The 16,603-nt window shown below is 43.3% G+C and overlaps 1 protein-coding gene across 1 annotated transcript in view; it reads right to left on the bottom strand.

The window, feature by feature from the left end:
- Positions 1-7,264: 7,264 nt before the first annotated feature.
- The window catches only part of PARM1 (prostate androgen-regulated mucin-like protein 1), a 65,979-nt gene continuing 56,640 nt past the window's right edge, over positions 7,265-16,603 (bottom strand). Inside the window, exons 3-4 of the mRNA XM_059722356.1 lie at positions 14,467-14,545; positions 7,265-11,762 (exon numbers count right to left, since the gene is read on the bottom strand). Of these exons, the coding sequence (XP_059578339.1) occupies positions 11,678-11,762; positions 14,467-14,545 (164 nt within the window). The 3' untranslated portion in view covers positions 7,265-11,677. The remainder of the gene's footprint in view (positions 11,763-14,466; positions 14,546-16,603) is intronic.

Here is a 16,603-nt window from a genome sequence, read left to right on the forward strand (position 1 = left end):
GCAGGGAGCTGCTCCGGGGCCAGGATCTTGCAGCAGTGAGAGTGTGGTCCAGAGCTGGGGCGGAACTGTGATCCACTGCCCACGCACCCCAGGTAGGGACATGCAGGCAGCGGATCATGGCTCTGACACAACTTCAGACCACGCTGTCACTGCTGCAAGACCCCAGCCCTGGCCCTGGAGCAGCTCCTCACCAGCCATGCACCCTGCCAATGCTGCTGGGACAGTCTCCATGGAAACCCTGGCAATATGAGCAGGGGCTGCTGGGAAATGTAGTTCGGCCACCAGCCAGAGCCACCATTTTGCCCACCCCTTGGTTAACGTGTAGCAAGGCTAATGTGGCCATATTAAACTTGTTCCTGGGACAGATACCCTTCTAGAGGTGCTGTGCAGATGCCAGGAAGCAAGAAGTTGCTCAGACCCTGTAAGTAGAGGGATTACTAAAAGAGACTGTCAGCCCTGTTATGTAGTAATGGGCTCCTAAATTCTTGCTGTAGTCACTTGGAGTTCTGCCATTCAATTCTCCAGGAGCATAATTTGGCTCTAAATCAACATCTTCCAGCTGAGGGGCCAGGACACTTAATGAGCAGCGATGCAGTCCCACAGGAATTTCTATTATAGTAATTGGGCTTAGAAGAGAAATGGGGTCAAGATATGACTGGAAGTGTGATTAAAGGAGATGGAGATGGGGAAGTACTGCCTTTAAGGCCTTATTCAAGAGTGAAAAGTGATCAGGAACAGTCAGCATGGCTTCACCAAGGGCAAGTTATCCCTGAGCAACCTGATTTCCTTCTATGATGAGATGACTGGCTTTGTCAATGTGGAGAGAGCAGTGGGCATGATATACCTTGACTTTAGCAAAACTTTTGATACAGTCTCCCACACCATTCTTTCAAACAACCTAAGGAAGTATGGGTTGGATGAAGGGACTGTAAGGTGGCTAGAAAACTGGCTGGATCATTGGGCTCAACAGGTAGTGATTCATGGCTCAATCTCTAGTTGGAAGTTTGTATCAAGTAGAGTGTCTCAGGGGTCAGTTCTGGGGTTGTTTTTGTTCAATACCTTCATTAACGATCTGGAAGATGGGATGGAGTGCACCTTTAGCAAGTTCACGGATGACACCAAGCTGGGGGGAGTAGTAGATATGTTGGAGGGTAGGGGTAGGATTCAGAGTGACCTAGACGAATTGGAGGGTTGAGCCAAAAGAATCTCATGAGTTTCAACAAGGACAAGTGCAAAATCCTGCACTTAGGATGGAAGAATCCCATGCATCAGTACCAACTGGCTAAGCATCAGCTCTGCAGAAAAGGGCCTGGGGGTTACAGTGGACAGTAAGCTGGATATGACCCAACAGAGTGCCTTGTTGCCAGGAAATCTAACAGCATACTGAGCTGCATTGGTAGGAGCATTGGCAGCAGATGGAGGGAAGTAACTATTCCCCACTATTCTGCACTGGTGAGGCTACAACTGGAGTATTGTGTCCTGTTTTGGGGCCCCCACTACAGAAAGGATATGGATAAGTTGGAGAGAGTCCAGTGGAGGGCAACAATAATGTTGAAGGGGCTGGGGTGCATGACTTCTGAGGAGTGGCTGAGGGAACTGGGCTTATTTAGTCGGAGAAGAAAGGACTGAGGGTTGATTTGATAGTAGCCTTTAACTACCTGAAGGGTGGTTCCGAAAAGGATGGAACTAGACTGTTCTAGCGGTAGCAGATGATAGAACGAGGAGTAGTGGTCTCAAGTTGAAGTAAGGGAAGTTTAGGTTGGATATTATGAAAAAACTGTCTTACTAGGAGGGTGGTGAAGTCCTGAAACAGGTTACCTAGAGAAGTGTTTGAGACTCCATCTTTGGAGGTTTTCAAAACCCGGCTCAACAGAGCCTTGGCTGGGATGATCTAGTTGGGGACAGTCCTGCTTTAAGCAGGGGTCTGGACTAGATGACCTCCTGAGGTCCCTTCCAACTTGAATTTTCTATGATTCATTCTAAGAGAAGCCCACCTGAAATCAAGATGAATTGGAACACATGCAGAAATGCTTGAAGGGCAGGTCTGAATTTGCAATTTTAGAATTGCCTTGCTTTCTTTTTTTATTAACCAGTTTAAGAAGAATTTTGATTATTTTGGGGGGGGGGGTGAAGGAATGGGAACCTGCTATGCTTTGGGATCAATTTGTAATGCAGTGTGTTTGTACCAAACTGACACAATTGGCACTCATTGCTAACAGCTGCCTTATTAAAGCTTGAACTATCAGACAAGCACAATGGCTAAATCCCTGTCCAGTCCTCAGCACAACAATTGAGTACTTATTTGTATAGATGAATAAAACCTACTGCCTCTGAATCACCAAATAGGTATGTCATTCATGTGTGCTGTAGTGGCAGAAAAAATTATTTGAGATACAGTGGCTTGTGTTCAGCATATCTGGAAGCAACTTTATTATGTTCTTCCCTGTCCCAAATCCCAGATAGCTGGGTGCAGAACTCTGACCCCTTCCTGTGCTTTCTTCATAGGGAATGGGTGGCATTCTCCAAACAAGATGTCTCTTAAATAGTCCCCAAAATAAAATGATGAGCCTAATTTGAAGTTATTGAGGCTCCACTGCTTGCCAAAGTCAGCAGAATTGTGGATGCTCAGTTTCTCAGTCTCAGACCTGTCCAACACCCACTGAAGGGCTTATAATTGTCTCTGCTGAAGCTTGCCTGTCTGCCTGCCTTCCATGGCAGCTGTAGATATTAGAGTGTGTCGTGTCCACATTTGCTCATTCAGAGGGCACACCTGGGTTCCTCAGTGATACATGGGTCAACATCATATCCCTGCCATTGGTTCCATCCATGTTGGACCCTTTGACAGTTCAGTGATAGGTATGGGGAACACACCTGCTACTTGCTACCTCCAATTGTCTTATTTTCCTTCTCATATTTTGCATCTCAGAGAGAAATGGAATGGGATTTACCTGTTCTGTAATTACCTTTCATTATCTAGGAAGCTCCATGTTTCTTGAAATATTATGTAGCATCTCATAGGAAATTTCTTGGACGATTGTCCAAATAACTGTAACAGTGAGTGCTAGCTAGAAATGGGGAAGAAAATGAGTAGGCATATGTGAGAGCACCAAATAATTTGGAGAAATTGGAGTTTCTGGGTCCTTCTGCATGTGAGAAGAGTATTTGTTTCAGCCCCCAAGGAAAGATCTTAGAAAACGGAGGCAACATTGCCATCAGTGTGTGTGTGTGTGTGTGTGTGCGCGCGCGCGCGCACATGCATGCACATCTGTCTGTCTGCCTAAGAGAATATTGTACCAAGCAGAAGTTGGCAACTGAAAGAGATGTATTGTATTTTTTAAATATAATATTACCGTCTGTATATTGATATAAAATATGGCTAGAGCTGCTGCTTTTGACAGAAATTAGTCACATCTATTTTTTGTTTTTTTGCATATCTAAGAGCATTTTGTAATAGGGGCTCTGCTATTTATAGCACTTGTGACACTTTTTGGAGGGAGGAGTGAGAGAAGAGAGAGAGAGGACAAGGAAGTTTATTGTCTCCATCATTGTGGGTTGCTGAAATGAGATGCCACTTTCAGTGGAGCATTCAGATAGTTGCAGTGGTATTAGCTACTCAGCTTGCTATGAGCCTTGCTGGGCAATTTGGTCTTGTTTGCTTCTGGACTGTGGGACTGAGTTAAGAGCACTTTCTAAACACCATACACTTATGGAAGCCAATAAATGAAGACACCCCTCTCTCTAACCCTTCCTTCTTTACCTGAGGAATGTAATGGGTAAGGATGTGGAGATTTTAAATACCTTTGTTTGACATTTGAGTTAACCTTGTATTGAGATGAATGGGGCAGCAAACTTTACATAGGCATAGTCTTTCTCCTGACCTAAATCTACGCTGGGTTTTAATGAGTTACACTGATGTAGGGATATACATTGTGTATGTTTGCCCCTTGTTTACACCAATTAAAGGCAAGTGACAGCTACATAAACATGTCATATGTCTAGGCCTTAACTTTTGGGCTAGATGTGTACCACATATAATTAACGTGGATTTAACATGGATGAAGTTTTTTGCTCCTGAGCATGCCTTTTAAACATGTACCTGGGAGCATAAAACTCTGGAGCATATTGCTCCATAGTTTATTTGTGTGCAGCACATAGAGCCCGATTGGAGCAGTCGGGACTGGCAGGGGACCCAGGGGGTCAGTCTGCCAGCCCTGGGCTGCTCCAACCGGGCTCCATGTGCTGCAGGGTGGCTGGCTGGAGCACAGGGTGCTTCAGTGCAGGGGCTGCCTGATGGCTAGTCCTGTGCTCAAGTACCCTGTGCCCCAGCTAGCAAGGGCAGCATCTAAATGTGTGCTAGTGCACACAGAAAAACTCTGCATCAGCGTAATACTTGTATTTTACAAAACTACTCTGCTGCAGAGTTAGTTTTGTGCACCCTCATCCTGGTGCATGTGTAGATGCTGAGATGTTTACTGCATAGCTAATTAGTCAAATGCACAGTAAATGTCTCGGGTAAATGCATCCAACATGACTCTCAAATGCATCTGACCAAAAATCCATTTGCAATTTGTTGAAACTATGTTAATGTTTTCTTATTTGAAAAACTTTGCTCTGTTCTTCTCTGAACTGATTTTTATTGGCTAGATTTCCTTTTGCCTCTTTTAACACTAGAAATACGCTGGTGAAATTCATCTCTCCTTGTTTTATTTTAGGACATTCAGCACTTGATGCAGAAGCTGTGTAGGGGAATAGGTGAGCTTAGACACTTTAAATATTTTGTAGGATTCTGTTTTTTCATGAACAAAAATGCAAAGTGCTGGTCTAATCTGTCTGTTTGGCCATGAAGGTATACTAATGTAATCCCTTCATGTTTAATACTTTTTTCCCCCCAGAATAAATATGACTTTCAAGTACATTTAAATTTCTCTTGATGTCATACAACCTAAGAACAACAGGCGCTTCCTATGGTATAGCAATTGTTCATTAATGCATATGTTGCTTACAGTGGTCCTCATAGATATTACTAGTGCATTCCTACTTGTTGAAAGCATCTGATGGGAGGAAGGGCTATTACAGCAATTATTTCCTCCAAGGCATTTTATTGTCATGAAAATTAGACTGGTAGCTGCCTTACCATCTGGTGTGTCTCTCTCAAAGTGGATACTCTACAGGTACTATTTCACAGGCCATTGCTAATAGGGGAACCAGAGGGCAGCTCTTGTGGTGCTGGGCTGCAGCTGCCTTCAGGGCATGTCTACACAGCAATCTTGGTGTAATCAGGCATGGTGACTGGTGTCACATAGGGCATTTTTTACATGTGCAAGTGCCACAGCATTGGGCACACTGAAAAGCATCCAGAGCTGTGATGCTTACAGTTGTATAAATGGCGAAATGCACATTACCATGAAGAAAATGACAGCAGCGCGCTTTTGAACTAAAACAGTTGGAGATGCATTTTCTCCATGCTGATGTGCATTTCGCCACTTATACAACTGCAACCAATGCAGCACAGTGCACGTCAGCTCCCGTGCAGCAGATTTCCAGCATGTCCGAGAACTAAAAGGTACGTGCATAAATGCCTATAGAGACTACCTAGGTCAGGTACGAATGGCAGTCTAGTCTCAGCAGCATGGAGCTAATTTACCCTGCTTTCTTGGGTGAGTTTCGCAACCTCCGCCTTGCTCCAGGCTGCTGTGTCTTGACTGAAACCATTGCTTGAGCTAGCTCAGATATCTCCACACTACACGAGTCACTGCTGTGTAGACCAGTTGTTTTCAGCCTTTTTGCATTTGCAGACCTCAATTTTTGAATGGAGGTGCCAGACCCCTTTGGAAATTTCAAATGGAGGTACAGACACCTTTGCATTGTAAGTGTGGGTATTCACATACATTTGATCGAACATAATCATCTTTTGTGGAGCTCTTAGACATAGTCTGCAGACCCCCAGGGGTCCACGGACCACAGGTTGAAAACTACTGGTATAGAAATACCTGTAATGTACTGCTTTACAACTGGGGTTAGAAGGGTTAAATTCCACACCTCATAGCTAGCTGGGCTAATTCTGCTTGCACTTGTCACCTTTCTATTAAGGCAAAATGAAAACCCAAAGCAGTGACCCAAACCACACTTCCAGTTCAGAGGAACTGTTTTTCACTTTGAACCTTCTTAATCTATTTTCATGTCCATCTAAAGTTCCAGTTTGGTTGGTAATGCTTTTCCACTACAATTTTAGTGTGAAAATACTCTGGGCCTATACAGGTGCATTCTTTGCATCTGGTGGATAACCACTCTTGCCTTTTTGGTTTAGTAGAAGCCAGTGTCAAACTAGGGTACTAATAAAACTGATGTTTTTTAAATCAGTGAGAATATTTGGAGTCAGCTTCAGCTTGTTAGGTGTGGGTATAACTGAATGGAGTATGGTTGCACAGTGAAGGTCAAGAGCAGTACTGGAGTTGCAGAACCATCTCTTGCTGGTGAACATGCACGGTGCAAAGTACCTGGTCTGACTTTTAGGGCACGTCCAGATGAGCACCACACAACACATGCAGGCATTGCCTGCACTGCAACTTTGCAGCCTTGGGGGCTGGGGGTGGGGGGAGTTGACTCTGGGAAATCCCAGGGTAAAAAACCCCACACCAACAAAGAAGCAGGGTGGTGCATGTGGCTGCAGCATGTGCCGCCAAAAAACAGCCTGGCTGCCTGGAGCCATGCTCTGGCTGCTGGCCAGGCTTCCTACTAGGGCTGCAGCTCCCTGAAGCCCCCAGGACCCCAGGACCCCAGGTAAGGCTGCTGGGCCAGCACAGTTTCAGATGTGCTGCTGCTACTTGTCCTTAGGGAAACAAGTGTCCATGCTCATCTGGATGTGCCCTCAGTTCCCAGGCTGAATCTGTAACTTGACAAAACTATCTTGATCTGGTGTTGAAGAGGTGGTGATTCCAGACTCCAGGGATACCATTTCTAGAATAATTCTATAAACTACTGCAGTATGATTTGCTTCAGGCCTGATGAGCTGTGGATACTTCTTTTTTAAAAAAAAGTCACAGGGAGCAACATAGAAATGAAAACAAAGTTGTCACCCTGCACTATAACATAGTACAAACTTGATGTGACTTTAATTGGTGTAACTGGTATATCTTACAAGGAATATGTTTGTGTCAACATTCAATATCAAATTGTCTCTGCTTTCCAGGTATTTAATGCTCTTATCTTTTTCTTTCGCATACCCAGTCTCTCAAAAAAATAACCTCAGTCCACAAGTTTGGCATTGGTTCTGCCATCTATGGCATTTTTATTTAAAAAATTGCAGTCTTACCATTACATTCATTTGCCAGAAAGCTAAAGTAAAAGGAGTATCTGTGCAAATTACCACCCTAGCAAGTTATGAACCCTCCACCCCTGTGGGTTAGGAGGAACATATAGATTCAGAGGTGTGGATGAGCCCACAGGCAAATAGGAAGGAGGAGAACTAATAAATAGATAACTCGGCTGGAACTAAGGAAGTCTCAGAGACTTCCTTTACACAGCAAGTCCTTACTGTTGTATTCTGGTACTTCATCAGGTGTGGTTGTCTCCAATCATTTAATTTTTTTTGGTGTACACATTGTATATATAGACTTGGAGTGAGTTAGAAATGGCTTGTCTAGACTCCTGTATGTGGTACTGCTCATGATATGTGTGACAGACTGTGCCACTTTGGTTGAAACATTGCCATTACCACATTTCAAGCTACAGATAGAAATAATTTTCTACTATTTAAAAAATGCCCAGGTTTGGTAAGAGCTATTTCAATTTAACTGGAACTTCTATAGTGGTGGAAATGGAGTTGAAGTATTATAACTATGAACCTGAATGAAGTCAGTTTAAGGATACAGTAGTTTAATCCTGTTTATATTAACGCAGGAATGGACAGATATAACAATTATAAATTAATACTGATAACACAGTTATGTCTGTCTACACCTTTGTAAAAATACCGGGCCAGGGTACCAATACCCTATTAAAAGCACAGTGCAGCCTCCTCCTTTTAATGTCTCACAACTGAAATGAGTAAGTTCTTCCCTGACCCACCTTATTTTCCCAATTTGATCTTAAAGACCATTAGGTGCATTAGGCTTGTTCTGAGCTCCTTTGAACCTTCTCTACATGTGTTAATCCCCGACCTTTCTTCAAGTAAGTCTAGAGACTTGTTCTACCCTTTACTTAAATTAAGCACTGGCTTTTTAGCAATTTTAGCCTATGATGTGCTGACTTCTGCAGTGAAAATAAACCTCTGGTAGTTGCCATCTGTTATATCCAAGCCTTGATCTTAAGCGATTCATTTTCTTGCCACAGGATTTACAAGATAGAAAAAAGACAGTGACCAGGTAATACACAGAAACACAACTGGATGTCAGTAGCATAACCAACTGGAAAATGTTGAACACTAGGAATATTAAAAATGGAAATCCATCGTAATCTTTATGGATGCTGAGCCAAGACAAGGGAGTGTGGTATAGTGGTCAGAACACACAAATTATATTCTTAGCCTGTCACTTGTATATGGACAGCCTCTCATTTTTCTGTAAACTTGTGGTAATTATGCTTGAGCTGTTTCAGAGGGTGTTTGTGAAACTCAATTACCATTCCTAAAATAATACATGTGGTTTATCTGAGGTTGCAAATATACAAAGTACTGTAGTCTGGGACTTCACAGTATAACAGAAGTAGCCCTAGCTAATGGTACAAAGCAATATTGGCCTCTTTTTCATCTGGCCAAGTCAATAAGGGAAACTTGCTGTTGTTTCCCATAGTACTAAAATACATTGCACTTACATAGATCCATTCAGCTGTGTGTGACAAAACAGTTTAGATGCTAAGAGGGGGACTTCACTGCCTCCCTGGTGTTTCTGTGGAGCACTGATCTTCAAACATGACCTCCCTCCCTCCCATTCATACATGTCAAACCTGGGAATGAGACTGTGAAGGTACTTTGGAGGGTGTCTCGTGTGGTGACTCAAGCAAACTGGAGACAGAGGTCTCAAGACATATCTTAAGCCCCCCAATATCACCTTTGCATTATGGTAGATAAGTATCCTCTCCATGTAATTGCTGAAGATACAGAAGACCTTATAGTTTTAAGGGTTTACTAAATTTCAGCCCTCCTGATTCACAGATTCACAGATTGTAAGGCTGGAAGGGACCTTGGAAGATCATTGGGTCCAGCCCCTTGCACCAGGCAGGAAAGACAACTGGGGTCTGGTAACCCCAGCAAGATAACTATCCAGCCTCCTCTTGAAGATTTCCAAGGGAGGTGATTGCACAACCTCTGGAGGGAGCTTATTCCACAGTCTGTACACCCTGATTGTGAAGAAGTTTTTTCCTAATGTTGAGCCTGAAACGGCCATTACTTCTGGTTTTCCCCAAGGGTGCCCTGGTGAACAGTTGTTCACCGAGCCCCTGATGTACTCCCCTGACGTAGTGGTAAACTGCTGCCAAGTCCCCTCTCAGCCTTTTCTTTTTCAGGCTGAAGAGTCCCAGGTCCCTCAGCCTTTCCTCGTATGGCTTGCCGTGCAAGTCGCTAATCATACAGGTGGCCCTTCTCTGGACTCTCTGAAGTTTTACCACATCCTTGTTAAAGTGCAGCACCCAGAACTGGATGCAGTACTCCAGTTGGGGTCTCACCAGAGGTTACCAGGCTTAAGTCACCCAAGGACTCTGAGGCCAGTCTTTTTGTTCCATGTCTGTACAGCATCTACCACAATGGGCCCTGGTGCAGGATGGGGGAGTCTTGGTGGTACTGCATTATAAATTCATAGTACCTCCTGGTCTTTTGTTGATGAGTCATGTACATGGAAAAGACATCTTGCCAACAGCAGGACAACTGCATATCTCATTCCAAAAAATTAACATCACTCTTGTAAAATGTCCCAAGCACACAGGAGGCCATCTATGGCTTCTGTTTGACATAAGAATGTGATAGCTACAAAGTAAGTTCCCATACCACCTTAGATTTTCAGAAGCAATGACATTTGTGTGCTGTCTGTTGGTACAATAGAAATCTATGTCCATTCACCGCTATTCCCTGGATAAGCTAATACACATTAACCTAATTACACTGTGCACCAGCTTAAAAAAATACTGAGCTGAAAAATCAGCGTTTTGAGAGTCATTGTTCTGTCAGATCAAAAGCTCTAAGGGGAAACAATAATGTGTATTAAAGCAAATTTTGATCTTGTCATAAATCAACCCATCTGGCTTTGTTTACTTGCAGCAGCAGTAAATTTGTAAGCAGAAACTCAGGATTAAAACAACTTCATTATAGTTTAGCAAATGACCTTTTAAAGGATAAAAATAAAACTGTAAGCAAAGCAACAATGTCTGTAGCAGATGACAATAATTCTGTCTCATTTTGCAAAAGCAGGCACTCAATGTATGTTTCCTTAGCACAGGGGAGGTCTATTGAGTTTCTTTTATGTAATACAAACAAACATCCAGACTTCTGCACATGAATGGGAGGAAAGGAGGGGAAGGAGAGGTGAGAGTGAGCGGTGGTTAGACTGGTCTGTGTATTTGCTGCAAGGAGCCACAGCTTATTAAACCTTATGGGTAGGGTTTTCAAAGCGAAGCAGTGTAGGAAACTCTTTCAGTGAAAAGTGCATGTAAATTGCCTGGAGTGCTGAATACCTCAGCCACAGGTCTTAATTTTAGGTCTAATTCTGCAGTCCTTACTCCTGTTAAATAGGACTTGCTCAAGTAGCCAAAACTAAGAGCTAGCTTCTGTGGCTGGTCTATTTTGGGTATAGTAGCTTTCTTTACTAGCAACAGACAGCTCAGAGTAAATGGTATTTTGGGTGCAAAAGTTTCACGTATCATTTTGACAGCAGGAAGAATGCCCAGGCCTCTCTTATCTGCTCCTAACACTTTCAGAGGAAACATTCCCAGCCCCGATAGCAGTTCTTCCACATGACTCTGTTGTAGCAGAGGTGAGTCCCTATGTCATTTCATCCTGTTTATCTTGAATCCTCCACTTCACAGCATAACACATCAGAGTGAAAACAGGCTGAACACCATGGTTTAGGTGGTGGATTCAAGCTTCATTTAGATTTTAATTGGAACTCAAAATGAGACACCCTGGTAAGGACAAACAGTAAAAGCATCAGGTTCTGGCATTAACCTGCTGTGAGCTTCCTTTTTTATCTTTCCCTTCCCTCTGGATAATTTCTGTTAAAACCTTTCATAAGAAGCCAATGTACAGCACAGCAGAGTTCTGACCACAGTCCCAGCAGCTATGGAGAGACAGGGAAGATTAAAGGAGAATCAAAGGCACACAAGCCATGCAGATGGAAACCCTCCAGTCATAATTTCCCTTTTCCCTTGCTGAGATTTAATAGAGCTTCTTACATAAAAGGAAAAAAAGAAAAAAAAAGCCTTCCAAATGTATTGTGCACGTGAAGTAACTGCCTGTGGCTGAGAGACAATAACTACAGTCTGTCAGCTTCGCTTTGGTCTCATTTTGGGTGTGATTCAGCACATAGGCTTCTCTTAGAATTATGATCCATTGTGCAACAGAGGAAGAAGCAGAAGAACATGGCATGGAACTGGATCATTTTAGTGATAACTAAAATCAGGCAGCGGTTGTTTTATGGAGTAAGCACTTATAAATAACAACATTGATTTCTTGTCTGTCCATATTCCTCTACTAAGAGTCATCATAAAGGGGGTTGTTGTAGTTTCCCCAAGATCCATAATCATGATCATCCAAAAGCCGTCCATATGAGGAGTGCCTGTGAGGGAGGGGGAAAGAGATCAGATAGTTTATTCAGAGTTGGTTAAAAAATGGCTAGGACCCCACAACAACAAATTCATTGGGGCACTCCTCTGTGGAAAGCAGGTCAACACTGCTATAAAGAGTGAAGTGCATTCTCTTAAGACTGTTATCCATAAGTAGCCTTAGGGAACTTAATTCCAGAGCGAGAGTAAGGTGATTGTATTTGCATTCAGATAAATGTTCTGGTAGAGTTTTGGTGCTGATTCAATGACAGCTAAATCCCTTGAGTCTCTGCTCCAGGTGGCTACAACTGTTTGAGATCAGCTAGTTTGGGGACAGCGAGAAGTGGAATACCAGCTGATTAAGTAAAATTTTTGCTTGGTCCAGTTCAGAGCATACTTAAAACACAGCAATATCTTACCTCTGCTGTAACACGGGTCTGTGCTCTAGTAAGGTCAGCGGACTCTGATGATTTATTGTAGTACTGCCTGGCCACTGAATCCATTAGTTCCCCCCTTCCCTCTCCCTTGGATTCAGTGGGACCAGTGTCTTCTGGTTTCTCATTCCAGTTTGTGATTAGTGATTTTTCTACTGAGTTTGACTTTAGCAGGTAGTCTTTTGTTTTTATGATATAGTATCATGTGCTTTTGTGCTCAGATAACATAGTGCCTCTGGATTTAGTATTTAATATATTAATGCTCCTGATTTATAATAGGATTGGTTGTTCTAGCTTAATTTTTTTAGTGGTTTCTGGCTTAGTTTTCAATATTCTGAGAAAATAATTCAAGTCTTCTAACACTTTGCAACAAAGCAAGAAATGGGGCAGGAATGAAGGCTGGCAGAATACCTACGAGGAACCTTCCATGAGTGCTCATTCAGTCTTGAAATGAATTTGCTTTGACATATCCCTTATCTGAACACTTGGTCATGTACATTTTCTGGCAGGAACATTTGTAAAACTATTGATTTAAAGTAAGTACTGGAGAATATTTGCAGCCAACAAGTTTTGTGCATGTGCATGGAAGCGTACATAAAATGAACATGCACGCTTTTATATTGCCTCTGTTGACAAGCTTGGCTGTGGAGTGGAGGCTGGTATGGGGCCCAGTGCTTGTACAAGGTGGGGGGGAGAACTTGCTGTGTGTTGATGTTTTTCTGCTAGGAGTGTTCATTAAAAAAAAGACCAAAAAAACCTCAGCAGTCAGGACCCTGTTGTTTTTGCTGTTTTTGTATTTTAATGGAATACAATTTGTACTGGCAAATTCAACATAAATTTTGATGCCAGAATATGTACCTGGAACTTCATTTTGAAATACCCTTTGATCATCTAAAACGTCAGGTAATTTCACCTAGCATTTTAAAATGTTCTCAAAGGGGCTCCTGGGACTCCCTTGCTTCCCCCCCACCCCTCTAGTTTCTCCCTCCCCCTCCCCGCTTCATATTTCATTCAGTTAATTCGTGGAACTTTTTCTTTCCTGTAGCAAAACATGCCATTATTGTAAGCTACTTCACTCATCAGCCACATTAAAAAACTACTCTAGTAAAAGATAAAGCCAAGTGCATGACTTCTATGAAATACATTCTTGTGGTTGACTGTATCCATGAAAACAAGACCTTTTATTTTTATAGCAAAAGCAGACTTGTTGTCTTTTGACTTGCTAACACACTTCTTACAGTACCCATCCATAACACTAGTAATAACTAAAAATGTCTCAAGCCAGAGTTCTGTCCCCTTCTGAACTGGGATGAGCCACTATAAGTCATGATAACAAAAACTTCACTTACTTCAGCCATCAATTAAACCTAATTAAAGAGGTACAAGGTAAGTACCAATTTGGTTATTTTAAAGTCACAAAAAGCACTCTGAGAAATGCTTGCCTTGGGGATAATTGCTGTTTATGAGCACAGGTGGAAGTCGCGTCTCTGGTGTTTTGAGTGAGCTGTGGTCAGCTAATGAGGAAAGGCACCGCCTTTCCATACCAAAGCTATATATGATAGGATTTATGTAGTTGCATCACGCTCCCAGCTGCTTTCTACTTGATCAATCAAGGAACCTTTCTGTGAATACCATTGAACTCTAATGTGTGAGACTAAAAGAAATGGAGGGACTCCTTTTCCCCCCATTTCTGGGGATATGTACCTGTGTCCACATATCTCTGGGGATATGTACCTGTGTCCACTGGGTAATGGAGCTTGAATTTTAGTGAGCTCAGGAATGGAAAATTCATTCATGGGCTTCATGAAGTGAGCCAGTTCTCTTGTCAGTAGCCAAGTATGGATATTTTTACTACTTCTACTGCTGGAACTCAGAAACCTCTTTGTTTGGTAGCTAAAATGCACTTCCACCCCTAGATCTAAGCTCCTCATGGTTTGGGGCACAGTGAGGGACCCACAGGAGCAAGTTTGCATTGCTGTTGCCTGACAAGTACTGCCAGGAATGGGTGACCTGGCTAGTCAGGGCTGTCAAGTTTACACTAAAATCTCTACTGAGGGGTGTGGGTGGAGGGGAGGAAATACCACCTGACAGTGGTATCCTGGGGAAGAGCTGTGGTATACAAAGGGAAGAGCTGCCAGTACTATTGCATGATGGGAGGAGGCATACACATCCCACTGACAGTTCTGAGAGCTAGCAAGGTGGAAGGGGAGAATATATTTCAACTTGAATTCCAGCAGCTGAACTGCTTTCAGGGAACTTGTCAGTATACCGAGAAGATGCTTACCTGATCTTCAGGTATGCTGCTGCCCCAAACACCAGCAGTACCACAGCAATGACAGTCACTGTAATGGCTGCAATGCTACCTGCAGATGAGGACAGGGAAAGAACAGAAGCAAAAAAGAAAGACACTGGGTTTCTTAGTAAAGTAAACATTAAACCTTACCCACTTCCCACTGCGTGTTTCCCAGCAGATGGGGTTTGTACTTTGCCTTCATGCATGTGGAACATGGCACTTTGCTCTTCAGCACAGACGCTCTACAGAGCGGGAGACAGAGAGCTAGCTCACTCATTGCTCGCAGTATGTACTGAGATGCTATACACACTCAGTCTAACAGCTAAAAGTCTCTTTGTGCTTATAACTGAGGCCTTGGTGGGAGCTGGATTATATAACCTGCACCCTGGAACAGTCTTGAAAGAGACCGCCCCTCAGTTTAGACCAACAGTTCTCAACTTTTTTTAGACTTAAGGCACCCCATTCCAAAAACTAAGTTATTTACTGCAGTGCTTACCTCCCTGCCTGGCTGCTCCCTCACCCCACTGCCTGGCTCCTCTGCAAGAAGGAGCCTAAGTCCATCTTCTCACCCCTCCTAGTACCCTTCAAAGATCTCTTGGCAGCCCAGGGTGCTGCAACACTCCAGTCGAGAATCACTGGCCTAGACCCTCCTGTCCCTTCCCAGCCTTTCTGTTTTCATTACTGGTTCTACCCCACTTTTGTTAAACACTTTACCTTCTCCTCTGCTGACATCAGACAAACTGACCAATGAGCCTCCCCCTATAAATTGGGAGTGATCCCACTGCAATTTGGAGCCACACTCACATTTGGCCTGAAGAATGAGACTGGGCCAAAAAGGCAGATTATCTTCCACATTTAAACACTAAAATAAGTGGTCAGCCTTTTAAACAGGCCATGCTGAGTGTGGAGCCCTCTGTGCCCTCACTGGAGCTGTTACATGCTATGGATTTAGGAAAATATGGCACTTGCTTTATGAGAAATGAGCTTTTTCAAAAGTCACTCCCTAATTGTTAGGTGCAGGGCCTCTAGCAATCTGTCTCTGACTGTTCAGTTACACCCTTGAAAGCTCTCCTGGGATTGTACCTTTGAGTGGGGTTATGAGTGGCTGAGGGTTCACCCCTGTGGGAACGCTCCACTGGCGATGGAGCGTGTGCTGTGCCTTTTCACGGCTGGGTTACAGTGTGCCGGTGGCATTTTTACAAGAGTGACTAAGCAGGTTTATTGGTGGGGCAGGGTGTGACTGAACTGAGTGAGGCTTGTTCACCGACAGGGTACACTTGCTGCTGTTCAGGCGCTGCCCTCAGCATTAACCTTTCTCATTTAAATTTCCCAGGGGGAAGAAGAGGGAAAAATTCACAATTCCCTTTCACTTGCAGGCTAATTCCTAAGTCACAAATGCCTGAGCTCAATGGCTGTGCAGGCTTATTCTGCAGACTGCAGGGGCTTCCCAATAATTTTTCAATACCTTTCTTTAGCAGCCCCTCAGACTGTACCTCTAATATTTCACAAACTCCCTCCTGCAGCCTCTGTCATGGAGTCTACATGATAAGTGTCTCTTCAAGGCTTTTCTTGGCTGAATGGGAATGTTTGTACTAACCCTCAAATGAGGTCTTTGCTTCTTATGGTTTTGTTGGTTTGATATGGCAACATCTACCAGGGGAGAGTGGGGAGAAGGGACATAGATCCAGTCCTCCCAAATTCTCCAATTTGCTTTGCAACAGGCAGATATATGAGATGAGTTGAACAAGATTATTTCTTTTTTTATCACGACCCTTTTGTAAAAGTAGCAGAATAGATTTGGATAAAATAAATATAGGAAGCCCTAGTTTACTTTGAGAAAATGTTTCTTTCTGAAACAAGGACCCTGGGTTCTGCAGGTCACAATCCTACAGAGCAGGAAAATGCAAAGTTTCTGCTTTTTTACTACTTTTTAGGTATGTCTCAAGTGACACAGCTTTGGAACTCAACCTCATTGCTCGCCCTGCCCTGAGCCATCCAAATGCCAGGAAAGGTGACTAGACCAAAAAGGTGTCTAGTCTCCTCAAGAGGAGCAGCTGCTTTGCAGGACAGTGTTTAGTGGATTTTGCTGATACATGAATGCAGTACAGTGCTTATACAGCATGTCTGA

This window comes from Alligator mississippiensis, chromosome 2 (assembly GCF_030867095.1).
Source record: "Alligator mississippiensis isolate rAllMis1 chromosome 2, rAllMis1, whole genome shotgun sequence".
NCBI lineage: Eukaryota > Metazoa > Chordata > Crocodylia > Alligatoridae > Alligator > Alligator mississippiensis.